The following is a 23,031-nucleotide window of genomic DNA, read 5'->3' on the forward strand; positions in this document are numbered from 1 at the left end:
ATGGCTACATATAGTATTGTTTCAATGCCCAAAATGACATTTTTTACTGTCTAATCAACTTATACATGTTTTAGGTGTACTGATCACTTGCCAGAAGATGTCCCGAAGGCATTTGATAGAACTCTGCGGGATTTGCAATTGGACTATCTTGACCTCTACCTTGTGTGTATATCCCAATGAAACTAGTTTCTTCCAACAACAACCACAGTTAACTTCGGAATATTTAACACTTTATCACTGTTATCATGTTCTTATGTTAATACTTTGTTTGCCATTTTACTATGTTCTTCCAGATTCACTGGCCAGTTAGCATGAAAAATGGGTTTCTTACCAAACCTGACATACCTAGCACATGGAGAGCAATGGAGGCACTCTACAATTCTGGGAAGGCTCGAGCTATCGGGGTCAGCAATTTCTCTGTAAAGAAGCTTCAGGATCTGTTGGATGTTGCACATGTCCCTCCAGCTGTTAACCAAGTAGAATTGCATCCTTCATTGCAGCAACCAAACTTACATGTTTTCTGTAAATCCAAGGGAGTGCACTTATCTGTGAGTGTCCAAATCTAAGATTGTGTATTACAATTATGGGTGTTTAGAAATATCTGAATATAAAGGACTTGAAGGAATTTTTTGTTAATTTGATATAGTAGACGTTCTGTGATCACCTGACGATAACATTAGAAAGCTCATGATTCTGAACTGACATTCTTTGGATTTGGACCATTTATTGCTTTGAACGTTCTTATTCAGGGTTATTCGCCACTGGGTAAAGGACCCGGCAGGACTAATATTCTTAAGAATCCAGTTCTGCATGAGGCTGCAGAAAAGTTGGGGAAGACACCGGCCCAAATAGCTCTTCGATGGGGACTGCAAATGGGTCACAGTGTACTGCCCAAGAGCACAAATGTTACAAGGATCGAGGAAAACTTTGATCTCTTTGACTGGTCTATACCTGAGGATTTGCTAGACAAATTTTCTGAAATTAAGCAGGCAAGTCATTTCATGCAATTCTTTGGTTACTTAATATGCTACAATTCCATGAGCTTTTCGTTGTGTTCGTATACGAACTTAATCGCTAAGCGAGTATGATACTTAAAAATCAGTCTGTTTCAATAGGCAAATCCAAGTAATTTAGGAAACTTGAATGATATCTTACACACTGTTTCTGTTCAATTGCCTGATTTACTGATGCAGGAGAGATTAGTTACTGGAGAAAGTTTTGTTAGCGAGACATCTGATGGGTACAAAACAATTGAAGAACTCTGGGATGGCGAGTTTTGAACAGACTCCAAACTTTTAAAATGCAGAATAAGCTACCCTTTATGATTATTGTAATAATTCATAATGTGTTTATTACTTGGGAATTAAAGTAGACACATTCTATTGTGGATTTGGAGTTTGCATATGTAACTTGAAATTTTAGAAGTCAATTCTATAGCTCTTGGGATACTTTATTTCTAAATTGCCACCATTTTTTTTTGTATTATCAAAGGTATTCCTTCACCTTTTGGGTAAGGAACTAATCACTTTCGGGGTGCGTGACTGTTCTTCTCAACAAGTGTCGCTCCCAAGAATTGAATATTTGACATTTTGATCATTCTGGGGATCTAGCGAGACCTTACACCACTAGACCAACACCTTGGTAAGTTCAAATCTCAATTTCATCATTCATGTCTAGCTTTCCCTCATTAGTAGCCAATGAAGTTGGTATTGCTTTGGTTATGGGGTAGTCACTAGATTCATCTTTTCCACCATGTTTAAACTTGCAACATTGGTGAAACTTCTCCATCTATGATAAATGAGCACAACTTTCCTTCCTTGTATGTGATATCTAGTGTGAAAAAGATTCTCCCTTTGACATTTTATTGTTCTTGAGTTTGTTCTCCCAAAATTGTCCTCATCAATAGTGCAAAGATATCACCACTTGGAGCATTCTCTTTATTTTTCCTCATCTTTGCTAACCATGTATCTAATTTGTTTCATGATCATTATCTTATTGGTTGGACACTTTGAGTCAATGTGTTCCCTTCTTAGGCATCTATAGCATTGAACTTCCCTACTTTTGCTCCTAAGAGATGCATCACTTTCCATCATGAGACTTGCAATGTCTTGATGTGATTTTCTTATGGTCTGATTGCGAGTTTGATTTTGGAGAGGAAGGAAGGGAAATAGAAGGCAGAGTCATCTCATAAGTGTATTTCATGTCTTTCAAATCTTCTACTGCCCTCCAAAAACTAACTCGCAAACAGACCCTCAGTGGATGTAAAACCTTTCTTCTTGTCTTTGTCCCTCCAACTAATCAGGTTGAAGTCTTCTTGTCTTGATGTGGTTTCCTTAGGGTCTGATTGAGAGTTTGATTTTAGAAGAGAAAGGGAAATAGCATTGAACTTCCTTCATTTTTATTTACCAAAAAATTGTACCAACTTATTTATTGAGTCAAAAAATACAAGTTAAATTTGTGAAATAGTACAAAAAAGAACCATATGTCCATTCCAACCCAATTCTATTACAAAAGTGTCACTCTCACCATCTTTATCTATACAACATATTAGTTTTCCTCTATGTCGCTATCTCACCTTCATGGGCGTGACGAGAAATATGCAAATAAATACAATAGAGTCGTCATCGATATCAAAATTGGGTGTTTACACTCTATAATGCACCATGGAAAGAGGTCAAAAAACCTCTTGAACATTAATGGATGTATAATTCAGTTTCTAAATTTCCAAAATGTGTGAAGCACCTCCTAAACTTACCTTTTTGCATTAAAACACCCCAAAATCAAGTTTGGATGTGAAAACAACTCCATATATTTCCCAAATGTACAAAAACACCCCATACAGTAGTGTTTATTTTATTTTTTAAAAATCTGAAATTTAAATTCAATAGGTTAAATTTTATTTTAATTTGGTTCTATGTTTCTATAACTTCTTTAGTGTATGACAATTATATTGCCACAATTACATTAATTAGATAGGAAAGAGTACTCTATTGAAACACTTCAATTATTATTTTTTTTTAAAAAGAAGGAAAGCAAATCATTGAGTAATGGAAAAAATTACAAACAAAAAACTTGAATGAGTTTAAGGATTTTTGTGCACAATTTTTGTACTTTAGGGAGTGTTTTCACTCCAAACCTGAGTTTGGGTACATCGATAATTATTCTTTTAAGGAGTCGGTGAGGGCTTCGATACTTGCGTCCATAAAGGAAGTCAAGGAAGCATGGACGCAACGCACAACACAATCACGAGGATTCGATAAAAAATATATAAAATGTCATAGAATATGGTTAAAAGCCGACCTCACATGGTAAGAATAAGGTTTGATTGTTGTTGCTCGGACACAGACGACGACTATTGTGAAGTGTATGTGCTTCCTTGAAGGAAGTTCATGGCATGGAACCAAAACTTGACAATTATGGATTTCAATTGATCTACAGAGGAGATATTACAAGCCATGCTCATGAAAATGAATGCAGTTTTGTGGAACTGAAAGGTTCCATTTATTACCATTCCCCTCAAATATTTCACATTTCTTAGCAAAAAAGGGTATTGTAAAAGAAACATGTATTACATGTCCATTTTGTTGTGATGTTTTATTTTTTACATTTAGAGAAAAATGCACAATAAATTTGTGTTTCTTTCCTAACTTCATGGTCTGAATCATTATGATCTTGACTTCAAGATCATGTAAAAGGCCAAAAAGTTTATGATGAAGCTTATCAATAATCTATAGTTGATTTGATTGCATCCAATATCTGCATCAGATGAGTGACAGAAACTTATGTTAGTCTAGACAACTTGACTATGCTACAAATGTTGTGTTTTGTGACAGAAAATTAAGGTAAGAAAATGTAGTTACCTTGTTCTTGTTTGGCATGTAGAAGGGTTCAAAAACCAGTGGAAAAGGAGTGTCTAGACCACAAACTCTTGCAACAGGTGCTTCTAACTGTACCACAAACAAAAGAAAAAAGACAGGTTTAAGAGACATGTCCAAGTTGAATTCAATTCTAGAAGGTAAATATATAATTGTTTCTATAACACCCTAGCCTGTGATATGCAACCCCTCTCGGCTCATGAATTTATTAAGCGTACCACCCTTAAGCTTAAATATTCCCTGTAATATTTTATTCCCCTAAGAAGGAGCCTCTGCGACTCGAAACCCACGACCTCAGAGACTTATAGTCATTGATTCTGTTGAGTCACTACCAACTTTGTGGTAGCGACTCAATGAGAGTAAAATATGTTCATGAGAGTATCACGAGGCTAAGCTTGACATAAAACAATTTTACATGCACTTATTTAATTTTAAGGGACTATAGTGTGAGTTTGACACAATGGTAAGGTTGTTGCTTCATGAGGTCACGGGTTCAAATCCTAGAAACAGTCTCTTCGCTTGCAGAGGTAAGACTGCATACATCTACCCTCCCCAGACTGCACCAAGTGGAAGCCTCGTGCACTGGTCCATTTTTTATAGCATGGAAAGAGTAGCAATGATAGTCATGTCGAAGCCATGCCAAGTTATATACATAAAGGTTGGAACATACCCTTGAGAAGCAGCGTTCAACAATGGAAGCTGAGATTTCAGCACCAAAACCTCCGGTTACAGGAGCTTCATGACTAATCTACATTGTAAATTCAATACATCATGTAAGTATACCGAAATCAGATACGTGTATTATTCGATAAAGTCTTTACTCACAAGCAGTCTTCCTGTTTTCTTAACCGAGGCTTCCACTGTTTCCCTATCCCAAGGTATTAGTGTCTTCAGATCTATCAGTTCACAAGAAATTCCCTCCTGCAGAATCTCACAATAATATTACAACTCCAATATAGATAGTATATTATGATAGATATATTAGGACTATGTTCTTAAGTATATATCAGAATCATGATTGATTCATTAAGTGGTGTAATAGTGTATGAATTGATTAGAAAAATAAGAGAGGTGAGTATGTAGTTACACTACCGACAAAGGTGCTCGTGTAGTGGTAGAGGCGCACTACGGCCGCAGGGGAGAACCATGATTCAATCCCTGGAGAAAGTACAAGTGGGAAGGACAAGCCTGGCTATGCTCGAGGGATTAGTTCTACCCTCGGGTGGGAATACGCGGGAAACCAAATAAAATACGTATGTAGTTACACTAATGGATTAGACATTGGATGAATAATGATTAAACTCCGTCCTCCATTCCATTCCTTTCCGGAAAAAAATGATTCCACATACCCATTGTATATAGTCAGTGTTTTCGGTTGCATAAGAGAAAAGTAAACCAGTGATAACTTGCTCACCAAACCCAAAAATAAACGCTGTTTAATGCAGCATTCATGTTCTTGGTGTAAAAAGAAGAGTTTCTTACTTTCTCAGCATCAAGACAAGCTTGTTCCATTATTGATAATTGAGCTCCCCATCCAACAAGTGTAATATCCGAACCCTGCCGAACCACCTAGTACATATTTCAATATTCAGCTAGGTAAATATTTCATCGCATCGCATTCATAAGTATATATAATGTTGTTTCGAACTTCTTCCACTTCTAGCAATTAGTGTGACTTATGTACCTCAGCCTCGGATAAAGGTAACATATATTCATCCTCCGGTACTTCTTCAACGGCCAAACGGTAAAGCCACTGAAACCAGGAATCATATAATTAAAATTTCGAAATTTTCACATACCATAAATATGTGCACATAATTCAGTAATATTATTCTGGTAGAATGCAACCTTTGGTTCAAAAAATACAACAGGATTTGGATCTCTTATGCAAGATAGCAATAACCCTTTCGCTTGTCGTGGACTTCGAGGGATGACTACCTATAAGAGAAACACTTGTAAGAGATTTAAGGATAATGTATCAACCATGTACATTGTAGAATTTGATAGAATGTAATTCAAAGTTCTTATATCAGAATCAGAAACTAATTTTTTCAATAAATGTTCAAAGCACCCGATAAAGCCCATTTCAGTCCTTAAACACCACCTATTGCACTTGAAGCCGCATGCTTCCCCAAACTTATATCGAGAGGCATTCAGTTACCTGGTTTCCTTCATTTAATTATCCACAATCCTAATTCTATTAGGGATGACAATATAACTCTAATTTGTGGGTACCCGTCTCCGAACTTGACCCGAGTTTCTCAGGGAAAAGTGGATTTGACTGGGTTGGGTTTGTTTCTCATCCCCGATGGGTTCAGGTTCTGATTTTGATGATACTTGTCCCGAACCCTTAATTACACACACATATATAGTATAGTAAAGTTAGGATTTTATATATATAAGGGTTTCACCAAACTACCCTTATACATGTGTTGGGTCGGAGCTGAAGCCGGATCAGGTCGAGGAAACTGAAAACCGGTGGGATCAGGGATGTGGTTCATTTTTTCAACCCCGAGGGGTTCGGGATTCCAGGATTGGGGAAGGTAAAACCCAACCCCGACCCTCCTCATTGTCATCCCTAAATTCTATACTTCAAACTAAACTTCAATGTTATCCACTGCGACCAGGCTTAAGGTTGTTTGTATTTAAATGCAGAAGATACCCTCAGCCTGTATTTTATCAACCATTCACTGCTATCTTTTAAGACGCCATACTAAATTACAAACCAATTTAAGAACCTACTCCGCAACTTCGCCACGACTTTCTGTCTCTACTATCCCACCTTGATTTAATATAACTTATGTTAAAAGGATCAATCTTTGCACTATTTTGAACAATTTTGCAAGCACATACAATTTATTACCCTCATTCTAGTAAATGACAAAGTAAACAAAATCTCTCTATTACACACTCACAGACACAAATGCTAACAAAGGGAAAGATAGACCAAATTAAGGGATAGAGATTTAAAAGAAGATAAACAAAGAACAATAGGCGAAAGCTAATAAGAACGGGGAATAGAAGTTTAGGAACAATTGTAGTTCTCTATTAAAGTCCACATCGACAAACCGAAACACAAATCAATCATTAAATAAGCAAACTTTACTTGATAACCAAGAAATCCGAAATTACTTAGAACCCCCAAGTAAGTCTAATATATTGACATATCCTTTATACCCTGCAAACCGAAAAATCAGAAAACAACCAAGCCTTTATTACACTAGGTGAGGTCGGTTACATGGATCGAACGATCAGAAACCCCCTTTCTATCTCCACCCCTGAACTTTTTGCACATACCTTAAACTTAGTATGTTGGCTTTATTTATTGAAAAAAGAGGAACTTTAAACAAGACTACATAAAAATAAGGTTATGAAGTCCGAATGAATGATCCATACTTTAATACCGGGAACATGGCAGAAGAAAGCCTCGGGTGATTGAGAGTGGTAATGGCCACCATGGCCAACAGCTCCATAAGGGGCTCTGATTGTTAAACCTATAGGAATGCGTCAAACATTGTAATGAAAGCAGATGAAAATAGAGGTAAGCCATAAACTTCTAACACTGAAAAGAAATTTACCACCACAATTAAATTGGTTCCCGCTCCGGTATCTGAATTTCGCAGCTTCATTGACAATCTGGAAACAAAAAGTGGTCAATTACTCGGCAACATAGGCTTCGATTAATTTCTAGCCATGTTAAGGGAACATGCCTGATCAAAAGCAGGATAAATGTAATCCGCAAACTGGATTTCTGCTATTGCTCTATTGCCCTGCCATTTAAGATATATAAATAGCTTATAATCAGATATATGAATGAAACCAACAAGGCATTGATCTAGTGGTGTAAGGTCCCGCTAGATTCCCAGAAAGACCAAAAGGTCAAGGGTTTGATTCTCGAAAAGGATTAGCTCCTTACTCATAGAGTGAGGGAATACTCTTGGTAATACGAAAAAGATATATGAATAAAAATTACTTATATCAGAGTGTTATAGCAACATTCGATAATCGAATTAGAAGTAAATTATTTAACCTCTTAGACTCACCATTGCTGCTAGACCAATGCCAAAGCCAATGATACCCTATGAATAGTATTTAAGTACAAAATAGTTAAATCAGTGCTAAAGAAAAAAACTAAATAATACAGAAATGAATAGAAATATACTTAGCAACAAAAAGAAGAAATTCAGTGAATTGCATAATCAAATTCTTGGATACAATTTCAGTGGAAGAATCCACCAAGTCATGTTATAGGTAACATGAAATACATGAATACCTGTTCACAGAGAGGAGTATTGAAAACTCTACTTTTACCAAATCGATCGGCTAATCCTGTCGTGCAACGGAACACCCCACCAAAGCTTACATCCTCTCCAAACACATAAGCACTGGAATCAAAGTTCAACAGAAGCTAAGGATTCATATATAACATTTACACCGACAAGTGCCAAATATAGAAGTAAACAAGTCACACACATAATTTCATGGTTTCAATTTTCAATCTAGGGTAATTTGAAGATACCTAAAAAACTTATACTAGCTCATCTAACATCACAGAACTTCAAAGTTTGACATGCAATACAATCACTTCATATCAGTTTGAGTTCACCAATTGAATTAATCACAAAAGCAAAAGAATCATGGGTCTCACACAACTAATCAACCATGCTAAAAAATTGAGTAAGATTTTTAATATACGAAGACCCCGTTCGCGCATGCAACTTCCAACCACCAGGGAGTCCCATTGTTATCGGAAATGAGAAGACTTAATAGCCATAAACGAAAAATCGAGTCTTGAACCAAAACCTTAAACTGATTCCATATATCGTTTCCACTAATAAACTATTCCACTCTTACCCTATACCCAACAAGTTGAATAGAAAATGATGGCAAAAATTGAACTTTTACTTCATTTTTTATAACAGCACAATACAAATAACACTATATATATATATATACTAACCGTGGATCTGAATCAAGGGCAATGTGGAGAGCTTGGTTAATAGCAGAAAAAAGGTTGAGTGACTTAAGACCTTGGTCAGAAGGAACATTTTGAATGGAAGAGGATGTAGAAAATGGTCTGTGTGAAACTAAAGAAACCCATTTTCCTCCAAATCTCTTGAAACAATTTGATGACATGATTAGTGATATGTGAGTCTTGGATTTGGAAAATTTGGGTATGTCAAAGTTGTACCTTAAAAGTTAAGGTGGTTGGTCTTGTTATGTCTTATGTTTGGTGCACTTTGTTTGATGAAGAAAGAGTGAACACAACAAAACATGTTGAGTCAGCGTCCCTATCCCCAAGGTGCTTAAACAATCATATCTATCGTTTATCATGCATCTTAATCATATGTATTACTTTTATTTAAGAGTCGTCAATGATTGAAAATGAATGGTAGATGATACAATAATAGTATAAAAAATTCTTATATTGTTAATACATATATTTTGTTGTTAAGTCAGGCTCCTTTCCATTACGCGATAGGAGAGTTATGAAAAAATGCACTAAAAAACTAAAAGGCAATGAAATTTTATATCCTTTAATTTACATTGAAATTACAATTTTATCCTTAAAAATATACTGAAAAATACAACTACTCTCTCTGATAATGGAAGTCTTACTCCTTGTTCTCAAACAAAAGTAATAGAAATCAATTGTGGATGATATATTAATAATGTAAAAAACTTTATAATGATAATATATAGATTTTAATCTCTTCTTCTTAAAAGTTAGGATGAGGATAATTAGATACTTCTGTTGGTGTCATAGTTAACATGATTGAAAAAATAATCAAAATTTCATTTATGTGTCTCACTCTTCTTCAACAACCATGTTATGCAACATAATGCATATATTATCCTCTACACTTATCCAGCTACCACATCTGAATTGATTGCACCACCAAACAATTTTCTTTTATCTCCTTTTCATATTACATAATATAACATATTAAAATATATATATATACTGTCAACAAATTTTCACCATTCATATGTTAGTTAATATTGACTTTGAAACAAAATATTACAAATCAACGGTGGATAATGTACTAACAGTATAAAAAACTTTACACTGTCAGTCAATAGATTTTAAACTTTATTAAAATACCCCAACTTAGATGGAAAGACAATCATTAGCTTTTTTTATTGAGTTTTTGCCATTCATCTAAAAAAGGAATTTATATTTTAAGTGAATGAAGAAAATATTTGAACCCAAGAATAATAGTATTAATGTGATTAAAGTGAGCTATTTTTTTCATTTCTTGAAAAATGTTTAAAAATTCATTCATTTACATTTATGGGTTAATTAGTATCAGAACATACACCTAAATACTCATCATTTACAGTGTCTACAATATTAAGGACACTTATATTATATATAAAAATAAATAAATAAAACCACACATTTTACATTAAAATTAGCATTTCCTGAATTCCTCATTCCCAATGCAAATCACTAGAAAAAATGCTCAAAGCAGAAAATAGAAAAGGCATTTTTAGCCACAGTTCAAGAAAGAAATTGTAGCCGAAGCATCAAGTGAAGACTGAGGAGTGTAAATATAAGCAGCCATAATCTCGAAAGCGAAGATATTGTTTCCAGGATTCGAAAGAAACGAAAGAAATGGTTGTTGTAAGACAACACAAAAGGAAGCAACAATTTCATAAAATAACAGATAAGAGAACTTGACTGGACAACATTAAAACTTTATCCATCTATAAACTTGCATCACCTCTACTTTAACTAATTTGATTATGTGTTTGCAGATGAAGGCCCTGGTCCTAAAAGCAAAGGGGTCTCTTTCTTTTCATTATTGGAGTCTTTCTCGGAAGTTCGATTCACAGATGCAGATCGAAGCGGAGGTTCAAAATGTATGCTAGCAACATCAGGAGGGGCTGTGTCGTCTTCAGGAAGCACAAGAAGGCCTTTCTCCCGAAGAGAAGATGGCTCATTGAAGCAAGTACTCCATAGAGAGTCCACAAGGTGCCTTTCTTCCTTTGCTGCTCCAAGGTCCTCGGCCGACATTAAACTGATACCATTTATTCGTTCTTGAAGAAGTTGCTTCATTTTCTCAGCATCTTCCAAAGACTCGTCTTTTCTATCACGAGCAAGCTCGAGAAGGCCTCGAAGGGCAGCTTCTCTAACATCCGAATCTTCACTAGAGGCAAGATGCATCAACGTACGAGGAAATCCTAGCTCATTCACAATGTTGCAGTCTGAACGATTCTCGTGCAACAGGTAATGGATCAAATTCAGAGCTTTCCTGGAAGATCAAAAAAATTAACCGAAGTTAGGAATCACTTTCCGCAACTACTAACGATATATGATTGAAAATTCTAATTAATCGATGAATAGAAAGCAATGACACAATAAGAACCTTGGTAGAGTTAATCTTAATTACCTTTGAAATCTCACATTTTCGGAAGCTAGTGCATCTCTTAAAGCAGCATAACCATTTGCAAGACGAAATGCAGCAATGCCTGGTTTGTTGTGCCGAATTAGTGCTGTTAAGACATTCCCAAAGCAGAAATAAGTCAATACCGTTTCAAATTCAGGAAATAAGGCATTACTACTGAAAAATATATACATACAAGATAATGCACCCAATGCCTTAGCTCGAACATTTACATCAGGATCTGAACTGAAATTAGAAATAAGAGGTTCGAAGCCATTTGCTTCCATAACAAGTTGCTGACTTCGAGGATTGTTCTGTACAATTGTGGTCACAACATCAGCAGCCTTTGCTCGAATGTTGGCATGTGAGCTCTTGAGGTAACCAAGAAGAGGAACCAACCCACCAATAGAGTGGAGATCTGAAAGAAAAAATAAATAGCGGGAAGTATGTGAGATATACAGTAAGAAAATATGCAGACACACTAACAAACCAATTATCGAAAAACAATGGCACTAAATCTAATAGAAAACAACCTCAAAAAAATAAAAGATTCTGATGCAAGAAGCAAAATGTACAGAATAATGACAGCATAATCATATTTCAGCGTACCAACCATTACCATGACCACATGGAAAAAATAAGATAATAGTAGCAATGAGACTCCAGTGGAAAGGTATAGATCAACAATTTTGTACGAAAAATATTACAATAGAAAACATCTTGACTAATATAATCTTAACTAATAAACCGAACAAAATATATTGATCTCACAAAATCATTACAATTCAAAACAAGTTAATAATTACTATTAACCTGTACGTAACGGAAGTTTTAATAAAGATACTTGTTAAGCAGTGAATAATGCAAAGAAGCAGCTACTAAGAAACTACACAAACAATAAGTCACGATCTCCAAATTTATAGGAATTTCCCATTGGAAATGGCGAGAAGTAAGCATAAACTGAAGTAGTTTACATGATAATAATCATCCAATATACTCACCATTGGCCATATCAATGGACTCAACATGCTCTTGCAACTCATCCAACATATCTGTGAGAAAATGGTAGAGACTTATTCTGAGTTAGTATACGAGATTTATAAAGCTTCAACTATTAGTCGAAAAGAAATTTTTAAATTCTTTTTTTCATTTGTATGTTTAGCACAATGGAAATTGTTGGATACCTTCAATATCTTCAGGGGTAACTCCTTGAGCTTCCAAATCCTGCTCTGGAGTTTGCATTACAAGCGAAATCTCTTTCATACGTTTAACAACATCAATAGTCTGAGCTTGCATCGCTTCCATAAACCATCTTCGATCCTCTTCACTGCAGAATCATAGAACTAACAAAAATCAGACCAAATTCCACTGAATATTAATTCAAACATCCCCATTCATAACACTTTTTGACTGAGACCCTCAATATACGAAAATCACTTTGGACTTAAACCTCATCTAAGTCGGGCTGGGAAGACCAAGGAAGAAAGGACATTTCACAATAGTTGTCGGGCACGGACACATATCTCTATTGGACACTCTACCCATGTTCTTTAACATCTTACATTTTGAGCAAAGACTCATTTTGGTCCCTCAAAATTTTTAGCGTACCAATTTGGGTTCTGAGAAATTGGGAAATCCAAAATGGTCCACAAAGGTTTCAAATTTTAGTCAAATAAGTCATTTTTAGCACTCATTAGGACTAATTTTCATGATCTTTGACTTGTATTCATGATCTTTGAGTACTACTTTAGATTTTTCCGTACACATGAATTTTTTTAAGGGCTAAAGTGGATATTCACTCTTATACTTTTCGCCGTATTCTTGTATCTATGTCCCATTTTGTGCCATACCTCCTTAGGGAAAGACACACTCAGGAAGGCGAAACTTTCCCATTACATACTTTTGCCATTGCTAAGTCTCAAACCTAAACCTTACTTCAATATCCTCATTCATATTAAATTACAAGAAATCTCATTTCCCCAAAAAAACAATAAATAAACAACTTAATAAACATGTATGCAGCTTTAGGACTAAAAGTCCAAAAAAATAGAAACCACTAAAACTACACTAATTTCACTGCAAAAAAATTTCCAGCATAACCATTCATATTAAACCACTAAACCCATTTTTAATAAAAAAAAACAAACTTTGAAACACGGGTATTCTCGGATAAGGAATTAATCTCTTTCCTGACTAATCGGCCCCAACAAGTATCGCTCATAAAAATCAAATCTTTACGTTCGGTGAGAATTGTAATATGCTATATTAAAAGATATAAATAGAGAAAAAGAGTAAGAGAGTGATTGAAAACCTTAAATTGCGATTAGGTTGAGTTCCATCAGAGTGAGCAATACTCCATTTCAGCAAACCATCCCAATTGGGTCCTTCTTTGGCCATTTGATTGAACAAACACAAAATGAAAAAACCTAACAAAACAATTTGAAGAGTTTTTTGTGAATCAACGAAATTGATGTCTTTTTTTTGAATGGGAAGGGTTGAACTAAGAGTGTTATAGTTAATGTAGTGAAGGATTTGGGAAAGGAATGAATCTTGGTCTTTCATATGGGCCTTATTGGACTTTGATATGCCCCAATTCCCTAATTCTCATCCTATTCTTCTTAAAAGTTTTAAGTTATCACTAGTTTTTTTTTGTTTATCCCGGAAATCGAATTCTTAATATTCTAGTCTTTGTGGTGATCATTTAATAAAATTTTGTATTATTAAATTAACGCCTTATTAGTCAAGAGAATATTAAGTGAGACACATGTGTTTGAACCAAAATCTTTTTGTAATAGATTTATTATTCTTTGTACTTATAAATCATTTCACTAATAGCATCGTATTCATATTCTTATAAAATGCAATACACATTAAAAAAATTATTTATATTTATATTTATACTTTTATACTATTAATAAAGGGAAAACACAAAATAACCACCCATCATGATGTAATTTGTGTTTTCCTATTTTGCCCTCAATATCTTTTTATTTCTACCAAAAAACCATATAATATTATTTTCTTATTTTATCCTTATTATCTTCTTATTTTAAAAGTGTTTTTAAAAAATGAATATTATACCAATTGATTAAATTCAACCGTAAATTTAGCGCAAAAAATTATATTTGAATTTATAAAATATAAACTATACATTATAAACAATAGGAAAGCGGGTTGACAGGCATGACAGTACATGTCAACACGCTAGTATTAATAATGTATATAGATGTTAAAAAAATCAATACAAAATTTTGGGTTTCAAAGAATTGAAATTAGTAGAGGTTTTGATGAATCTCAACGGACAATATTATAGTATGATGGTCAATTATATATGTGTGAACAAGCTCTAGAATTTGTTATGGTCTTGTAGTTGTTCGAGAAAATTTATGTCACTCTACATTCGTTCATTGTTAGATTGAAAATAGTTTTATATATGATATCCCTAATATATGAAACTTTAATATGTATGCTCAAATCAAAATGTGGAAACTAATCTTCTTCGATAGAGTTGTAACTTGTTGACTAAGAATAAGATACTAAGCTTGACTTTTTGGTTAAGCATTTTAGCCGAGTTAAAATGTGAGATTATACAAATTTAAAAGAACAAAATACATGATTTTTTTTATTCTAACTTTCCCCACTCATCTTGGGATTTATCTACTTTGGTTTATTTCAATATACTCATATTTATGCAATGATTTTTATGATTTATTCTTAATGTTTATTTTAGTTTAATCACTTAAAATATGATTTTAGATATTGAACATGTTGAAAATCATATGTTTGAGTATGAATTAAAATATAGTATCATGTGAATCTAATTTTTAGGAATAGAGTTAGATTGATTAGTTGATATAATATTCCAGCATAGCATAAGTCACTTTATTAATCATTCAAGCAATTGATGGTTGAGAGAATGAGTTGTTTGTTGATCTTCTCATTAGAATGTAATGATGTTAGAAATAAATGATATTGAGTAAATGAAAGTATAGGTAGTTTTTATAATTTAAATCAATTGAATATTGAATGGTTGAGTAACGAAATCTAATCCAAATGTTTTTTATCACATATTATTTTTATTTTAGTTTATAATTGTTTCATTCCAAAATAAAAACCACTTGTGAAGAAAAAAAAACATCTTAACTTAAGACTATAATTATTATTGAATGATTTAATATTGCTAAAGTTTATATGAAGAGTTTAAAGTCTACACACCGTCAGTGTAAATTTTGTTACACTGTCGGTACATCATCCATCATTGATTTGTATTACTTTTGTTTGAGAATCAATGGTGGTTAACATATAAATGGTTAATGATTTACTGACAATGTAAAAACACTTATACTGTCAGTATATATATTAAATCCTTACATGAATATGATAACTCTTTATACTTATTTACAATAATCTGGTTGGATTTTTCATTGGCCATTTATATGAATAATTTAATTGAAACCCCATCTCTCTTATGCAATGTTGATAAAACACCGTACCGACCGGTTTAATCGGAAAACTGGTGAACCAGACCCCTTACCAGTACGGGACGATTGTTGTACCAGGTATGTAGTTGATCCGATGAAAATTGGCCAAAACTGGATGATATTCCTTAAAATCGGTGAACCGATCGAGTTGACATTGAACCGGCCAAATGTTGCAATTAAAAAAAAAAGAGTTAAGGGAGAAGAAAAAACGAGTTGGCACTATTCCGACATGGTATGGATTTGATGAAGTTTTAGATTTGAAGAATTTGGTGAGTGGGGGAGGGAGAAGAAAAAAATGAGAGTAAGAAGAGAAATAAGTTGTTTGGAATACAAAGTTAAAAAATATGGGAGAGAAACCGTTTGGGAAGGATAAAGTGAGAGAGAAAGTTATACTGTTTGACACATGGAGGGTTTTGATTGGAGAAAATAAATTTCTTTGTTATCATCTTGATTTCATTTGGATAAAAATTAAATTATATACTGAGTTTGATTTGGTATTGATGGAATGGGTGAAAAAAATGTTATCATATTATAATATTACTATTTTTTTATCCAAGTTATCCATACATTTTAAGAAATTAATAAATAATATAAAATAAAAATGTGTATATATTATATATAGTAATAATATAAAAGATTTTAAAATATGAGAAATATGTATGTACTTATAGTGCAAAAATTATATATTGTTAGTATATTATCTAATATATTATAGGTTTATATATAAATATAAGAAGATATTTCTTGTTTAATCAACATACAGTTTAATTATTGAATTACCGATTGAACTATCGGTTGAACCACTATACCACTATACTAGTATCCTGACCAGTCCCAAGATGAAACCCAAAATTAAAATCTCCAAAGTATTTTGCTGAAAAAGTAATTAGCTATATAAGGCCAAAAAGGATAATTTATTTTATACACTACTTTTTTATTATAATCTGAACAAAACATCTACATCAACTTTTTTCCCTTTCATCTCAAGTTCACTCCCCAATGGGCTCTTTTTTGTTCTTTTCTCAATTGATTGGATTTCCATTTCATCAAAGAATAATGATTATATATATAAATTAAAATACTCCTTCTATCTTACAATGTGTCACTCCAGATATCATGAACTATGATTGGTCGATAAAAATGTATCTAAGTAAAAAATATAATAATTAAATATTATTTTGAACCAATCACAACTTACGGTATATTGAATAACACATATTATGAAACAGAATATGTACTCTTCTATTAAGCTGTGACAGTTGTCTCTACAGCAAGGTTATTATTACTAGGGTATACAACTTGTGATTTTATGTCAACTTCCCATAGTTCTGGCACAGCTTCTCTAAGGTTGTGGATACTTTCCAATGCATAATCTGCACCTTTAACTCTTTGATATGTACCAACCTGTTTGTGGTAATCAATAAATGTAGCCAAAATTAGTTTATGGTGGCCTCATACTTTTAAAGAACCCAATAATAGTTCGACCATAGATAACACATCCCGACTAGTATCTCATTTTTTGTCCTGAACTAATCAGAATATTACGTTTTGTTTTTAAACTTTTTCTTTTATTTATTAGCAATATGTGATTGATTCGAGATATGGAATAAGACAATTTTAGAAATAGGTGATAAATCAGTTTCTAGTACAAAACAAAGTTTTGTATGGCTTACCAGCACAGTATGTAGACCCACATGTTTTCCAGCTTGTATGTTCCGGACACTATCATCAAAGAACAACTGAAAGTGACAAAATAAATTGTAACCACAACTTTTATTTTAGTTGATAGACCAACAACACAAATGAATATAAATTTATTGTCTCAAATCATGTTTTATACACTCGATTTTATGTCAATAAAAACATGTCACCTTTCATTAATAATGACGTTTTTGCTTCGTTTTCGTTGGCATGAAAAAGTATATCAGATATAATTTAGGGTAACAGATCTTTGTTCAACGCAAATTGTCACATCTTCGGCTATTATTTGGACTAAAATGAAAATTTGGTAAATTTTTTTAAGGATAATGAAAGTTTGAAATAAAATGAACATCTTTTATACTTTAAATTTTTAACCACAAAAGTCCAAAAAATTGTAATAATATAGGTAACAAAATTAGATCATAAAATCAAAAGGGGTGATTTTCTTACAGTTCTTTGTGGGATCAAGTTGGCTATATTAAGAGCCAATTCAATGGCATTTTGTGATGGTTTGCATATAATTGGTGTCTTTGGCAACACTACACTTGGATTTGGTTTAGCAAAATGTTCAATGATGTCAAAGATTTTAGAACTACTTGCACCATTACTAGTGTTAAGATTGGTGCTCCTAGAACCCAAAAATTCAATGTCATCTTCATCATCAGAAACAATACTCTTATGGATAGGATTAAGGGTCTCAAAGCATATAATTCCTTCAAAACAATCTTCTAATCCAAGCCTGCTAAGTGCCTTAGCTGCATGGACTTTGTCTGCATTTGTGAACACCTATTCACAACAACAAAAAACAAGAGAATCAATATAAGTCATATAAGATCATGTATTCATCACTTTATTCTACTAAGAAACTAATTTCATCCCGAGTGCGAATGTGTGACTACTCGTCTCAATAAGTATCTCTTTTAAGGAATGAACTTTTGACCTTTTGGCCTATCTGAGAATCTAATAGGTCTAAGACTTATACAACTAGACTAATACTTATTGTGTTCCTTTTGATTATGAACAACTTACAAGTTTTCTGTAGGGCAGGCTTAGCAACATGTTCCTTAGAAGTGAGTCTGCTTTCAACTTCTCATAAGGTAACCTTCCATGAACAAAACTGTAGGTAGAAATTGAAAAATCAATATCACCCTTTCAAAACTTTAGTTGTAGTTTGAAAGTGATGGAGTAAATATAAAAAGAAAAGATAAAATACCTGTGGTATTCATCATAGTCAAAGTCATATCCAATTGCCTAAACAGAGAAACAAGAAAATAATAAATAGGTTATTAGTTTGTTAAGAATTTAACAATGAAGACTCATTTAACACGAAACAGTAAGCAGCAACAACTAAGCCTTTATCTCATCAGCAAAAACAAAACACATAAATCGAACAATACCATATTGCTCTACTATAATAAAATCATAAAGTGTGAGCGTCTGGGTTGAAACCTCGGAAAGTGTGCTCTATTCCTCACATTAAAACAAATGTTTGCCAATACAAAAACAAGAAAATCATACCCTAAGACCAGCCATAGTTGTTCCATAGTTCTTGTAAAGAAGGTTGGACAAGTCATCAACTTTGCTTGGTTCAATGCCAAGCTTCTCAACCATGTAATCTAAGATAAATGATACAACTTAGTCAATACCAATAATAATAGAGTGTAATATCTACGCACTCTACTGTAAATATTTATATTCATCATTCATTTGTATTACTTTTTTTGGATAATTAAACATGAATATGAATGGTGGATAATGATACAATGATATTACTTTTTTTGGATAATTAAACATGAATATGAATGGTGAATAATGATACAATGACAGTGTATAAAAATCATATCAAATCATATAAGTATAGTTGATTACCTTTAATATTTTGGAGACATGCTTTTGCAATACCAGAACTTAGGGGATACAAAGTATCATCTAAATCTGCAGAATTATCTCATGGTTATAACTTATAACATGCACAAAAATGATGAAGAAAAAAATAATAAAAAATTGGCACTTCAAAAATGTTATAGTCAAAATTTACAAGGCTTACCAAAAAGAAGACAATCATATTTTGGTCTCTGAACTTGTTGTCTGAAATGGTCCTCATACTCCATTTCAATCACAAAACCTTTAACATTGGAAACATAAAACAAAGTGAACACATAATTCTATAACAACTTAGGCCTAGTAGATTTTGTATGGTATTTCAATTTAGTTATCAATTTATAATATTCATCGTGTAAAGTCCCGCTAGATCTCAGGATGACCAAAAGGTCAAAAGTTCGATTTACGTAGTACCAAACAAAATTTATAATCTTCATGGATTTTGCAACAAAAGAAGATGCTTTTATTGACTTAGATTAGCACCAAAAGAAGCAAATGGATCCATAAAGGGATACAATCCAAACCATTGGGAATAATATTTTGTTAAGTTTGTGAATGAATAATCCAAAATCAGTGAAATAAGTTGAATAAAAAATTATTCAACAATGGCCACTAGGGGCACAGAACTTAAAGAATTAACATGTGAATGCTCAAAAGTTACTTTCAATTATAAAAAATTAGCAGCCACAATAAGTGGAATTCAATGCAAAATAGCTTATATATGAAATGACACAAACCCATTATTATAATATTTTGAAAGAGTGTTCATGAGTTAGAGGAAATCACTTTCTAAAGTGCAACAACTTTTGGAATTATAGAATTGCTTATTTAATAATTTTTTGAGGATTGAACTTAAATAGATTATTAATTAAGAGTATAGCAATACTTTACAGCAATGAATTTTTGTGAGGTTCATCATAACAAGGTTATGGTATTGTTCTTAATTCCAAACATGTGTTCCATGCTAGTGAATTTATTAAATATTAAAACTATAGTCATGGGTTAATGTCAATTATGTTTAAATATTTGATTGAAGAATGTAACATAGATAAACCAAAATGCTAGAGCATGAAAGAAAAGCTATATCATAATACATACCAGAAATGAAATAATGAATGAAGGGTAAGGAAAACTTAGAAGATGGTATGAAGAATAAAAGGTTAATGAGAAATTTGAGGGTATTGAAGGAAGTAAGAGGAAGAGAGGGGAAGAATAAGAGAAGCAAAAGGGTCCTTATATAGGCCAAGTTTGCTTCTGTAGAAGGGATCTTAGAATATAATATTCTCTATTGAATCATGCATTCAATTAAATTATGTTTTAAAAACAATCGAGTATTGGTTCAAGTGGTACATAATTGATTCTCCTTAAGTAAAAGTCTCGGGGAAAAAATAACCGTTGAAAAAGTTAGCTCCACATACATGTGAATGTTCTCAACTCGGATAGAATTGCACTCTAGTGCGAGGATATCCGCAGGAAAACAAAAATTATGTTTTAAAAATACAATCACCAATGAAACATTATTATATCAACAATTCATTGTATTTGTAAATCAAATCTTGAATCATCCTTCTTAAGAAAAGAAAAGAGGTGTCCACAACTTCTTCTTAATTATTTTCATATATGAGAGGTGTGAAAACTATCCACAACTCATAATTCCCATATAAACTAAATTCATTTAATTCTTTTTTAATAAACTTAAATAAATAAAATTCAATAAATAATTTTAATAATGCATAAATTCAAATTCAACCATTATATCGAATGAATATTTCATCCATCCTAAAAAATCAAGAAATATTCTACTAAAACTGATTGGATAAAAGGGATTAGAGCAACTAAAAATACAAGAAGGGGAAACTAAAATCTTAATGGTAAGGTGATGAAAAAAGTATATATTTTTTTAAGTTGTGAACCAAATGATTTTAAAATATGTTTTCTTGAAAAGTAATTTTTGAAAGAAAAGAAATGATTTTAGTTTCAATGCTAATAAAAAATTTAAATGGATAAATTGAAATGCATCAATTGGATAATCTTAAATACTATTTAATGTATCTTATATGGATTCATGAATAATTTTTGGTTCATTCATTAATAATAACAATTATTTTTATATGCTTAATAGTTAGGTCAACTAATCATTTCCTTTTCTTTTTTTAGTTTCTATGTGTATTTTGATTAGCTTATTTTGTATTAGCATAGTTTATAATTAAATATTTTATCAATTATTTTTCCCCTAAAATTAAGCTACAAGTTATTCAAAATAAAACATATTCTAAAGCATATACTTATTTTGACTGAAGTGAAGAATCAAAATTGGATTTGTTGTATTCTTTTGATACTATAGAAAAAAATAATGAAGTAAAATATGCCAGCTGCATCAACATAAAATATGGAGTGCCAGTTAATAACGTACAATAGGAGCACCATTTGTGTTTCCTATTTTCTTGGCTACTTTTATTATCCTTGCTAATTGTGTCCACATTTTAAATATCATTTATTAATCTCACAAAGCAACTTAATCACGAAGGAGTATAATATTTATGCACTATTAGTATAAATGTAAATGTTTATATATATTTATTGTTTCGTCCACCTTTTATTTGGATTAGGTTTTTTGGAGGAATTAATGATGATTAAATATGAACGACGAATTATTCAATAACAATGTATAAAACTCATTATATAATTTTCTTCTTATGGATCTTAACCTAATATATGTAATTGTTTCTTTCTAACAAATATCGCTTTCAAAAATGAAACTTGAACTTGCACTTAACTAATACCTATCATTCCTAATCTTTGACATATATGATGAAATTTTATTAGAGTTATTAGGGTGGTGGAGCAGCATGAAATATATAATTTCTCAATTTAAATTATTTAATTCACTTAACCAAAGTCCAAAACAAATTTCTCTCAGAAAAAGTCAATTAACTATTGAAATTGAGTTATGCCAACAAAATGGGACAATGAATATTCTCCCATCCTACTAAGACTTAGTAATTAAGACTCTTCAAACTTTACAAATTATTCTTCATAACAACAAAATTCACTTCACCAAAAAAACCTTCACAACTTATTGACACGTAATCCACATTATTTTATTCATTTATTTATTTTTATAAAAATATACTATTGCAAGAAAATATTCGAATATTTTTTTTTTACATTTGATTGATATTTAGTGCTTTAGTTTTATATTTTTTAATATTACTTTTGCATTTGATTAATATTTATAAACTTGTTATAAAGGAAATTGTACACTTATTTTTTAATATAAATAAATGCAAACTTTTATAAAATGTTGCGTACATAAGATTGTGACATCCATAAGAGAGTGGAAAATAAAATTTTGGTGAGTGGTATGAAAATCTTGAAATAGAGTTTTGAAAAACAAATAACACATAAGATTAAAACTTCAGCTTTATGTTTTCATGTGTTCCATTTTTATGTTGAATTTGAAAAAACTTTGTTCTAATTCTCCTCAACTTTTGTCCATGAATAGCTATATCACCATAACAAATCCTCTTGCAATAGAAAGCAAATTTCCTTTTCTCTTTTACTTTTAAGAGTAAAAATATAATCTTATTAAAAATAAAAATAATACAAATATCATTAAATTTTATAGAGAGAGTACTTCTTTTTCGAATACCGGAGAGAGAAGTTACAGCTAGAGGTGTTCAAATTCAGACTGGTCTAAAA

At 32.2% G+C, this 23,031-nt stretch overlaps 4 protein-coding genes and 1 long non-coding RNA gene across 8 annotated transcripts in view; 1 reads left to right on the forward strand and 4 right to left on the reverse strand.

Moving 5' to 3' along the window:
• Positions 1 to 1,461, forward strand: part of LOC109351477 (aldo-keto reductase family 4 member C9-like) — a 5,780-nt gene extending 4,319 nt beyond the window's left edge. For both annotated transcript variants that reach the window (XM_019592924.1, XM_019592932.1), the window contains 4 exons: positions 75 to 162; positions 294 to 548; positions 750 to 989; positions 1,194 to 1,461. In XM_019592924.1, the coding sequence (XP_019448469.1) occupies positions 75 to 162; positions 294 to 548; positions 750 to 989; positions 1,194 to 1,280 (670 nt within the window). In that variant the 3' untranslated portion in view covers positions 1,281 to 1,461. The remainder of the gene's footprint in view (positions 1 to 74; positions 163 to 293; positions 549 to 749; positions 990 to 1,193) is intronic.
• Positions 1 to 2,122, reverse strand: part of LOC109351491 — a 20,888-nt gene extending 18,766 nt beyond the window's left edge. The window contains exon 1 of the long non-coding RNA XR_002108225.1: positions 1,638 to 2,122. This is a non-coding gene — a long non-coding RNA (uncharacterized LOC109351491). The remainder of the gene's footprint in view (positions 1 to 1,637) is intronic.
• On the reverse strand, positions 3,549 to 9,171 carry LOC109351461 (2-oxoisovalerate dehydrogenase subunit beta 1, mitochondrial). Its single transcript, XM_019592921.1, has 13 exons — positions 8,836 to 9,171; positions 8,149 to 8,260; positions 7,919 to 7,954; positions 7,586 to 7,645; positions 7,454 to 7,511; positions 7,272 to 7,369; positions 5,724 to 5,813; positions 5,560 to 5,628; positions 5,358 to 5,444; positions 4,701 to 4,796; positions 4,546 to 4,623; positions 3,861 to 3,947; positions 3,549 to 3,756 (listed from the first exon to the last, which is right to left on the reverse strand). The coding sequence occupies exons 1-13, from the start codon at positions 9,009 to 9,011 to the stop codon at positions 3,721 to 3,723; spliced, it is 1,083 nt and encodes a 360-aa protein (XP_019448466.1). The 5' UTR covers positions 9,012 to 9,171; the 3' UTR covers positions 3,549 to 3,720.
• Positions 10,352 to 13,761, reverse strand: LOC109351498 (hsp70 nucleotide exchange factor fes1-like). Its single transcript, XM_019592950.1, has 6 exons — positions 13,578 to 13,761; positions 12,451 to 12,593; positions 12,268 to 12,318; positions 11,463 to 11,684; positions 11,273 to 11,375; positions 10,352 to 11,134 (listed from the first exon to the last, which is right to left on the reverse strand). Exons 1-6 carry the CDS (start codon positions 13,661 to 13,663, stop codon positions 10,624 to 10,626), a joined length of 1,116 nt encoding a protein of 371 aa, XP_019448495.1. The 5' UTR covers positions 13,664 to 13,761; the 3' UTR covers positions 10,352 to 10,623.
• On the reverse strand, positions 16,773 to 20,575 carry LOC109351507. 3 transcript variants are annotated; one of them, XM_019592971.1, is made up of 10 exons: positions 20,428 to 20,556; positions 19,496 to 19,573; positions 19,318 to 19,383; positions 18,967 to 19,064; positions 18,662 to 18,699; positions 18,478 to 18,565; positions 17,899 to 18,234; positions 17,421 to 17,486; positions 16,996 to 17,151; positions 16,773 to 16,810 (listed from the first exon to the last, which is right to left on the reverse strand). In XM_019592971.1, the coding sequence occupies exons 2-10, from the start codon at positions 19,557 to 19,559 to the stop codon at positions 16,808 to 16,810; spliced, it is 915 nt and encodes a 304-aa protein (XP_019448516.1). In that variant the 5' UTR covers positions 19,560 to 19,573; positions 20,428 to 20,556; the 3' UTR covers positions 16,773 to 16,807. The 3 variants fall into 3 exon arrangements, with proteins under 3 accessions (XP_019448516.1, XP_019448508.1, XP_019448524.1); XM_019592963.1 differs by having other exon boundaries at positions 16,773 to 16,806; positions 16,992 to 17,151; XM_019592979.1 differs by lacking the exon at positions 16,773 to 16,810 and having other exon boundaries at positions 16,953 to 17,151; positions 20,428 to 20,575.

This window comes from Lupinus angustifolius, chromosome LG01 (assembly GCF_001865875.1).
Source record: "Lupinus angustifolius cultivar Tanjil chromosome LG01, LupAngTanjil_v1.0, whole genome shotgun sequence".
NCBI classification, from domain to species: Eukaryota; Viridiplantae; Streptophyta; class Magnoliopsida; order Fabales; family Fabaceae; genus Lupinus; species Lupinus angustifolius.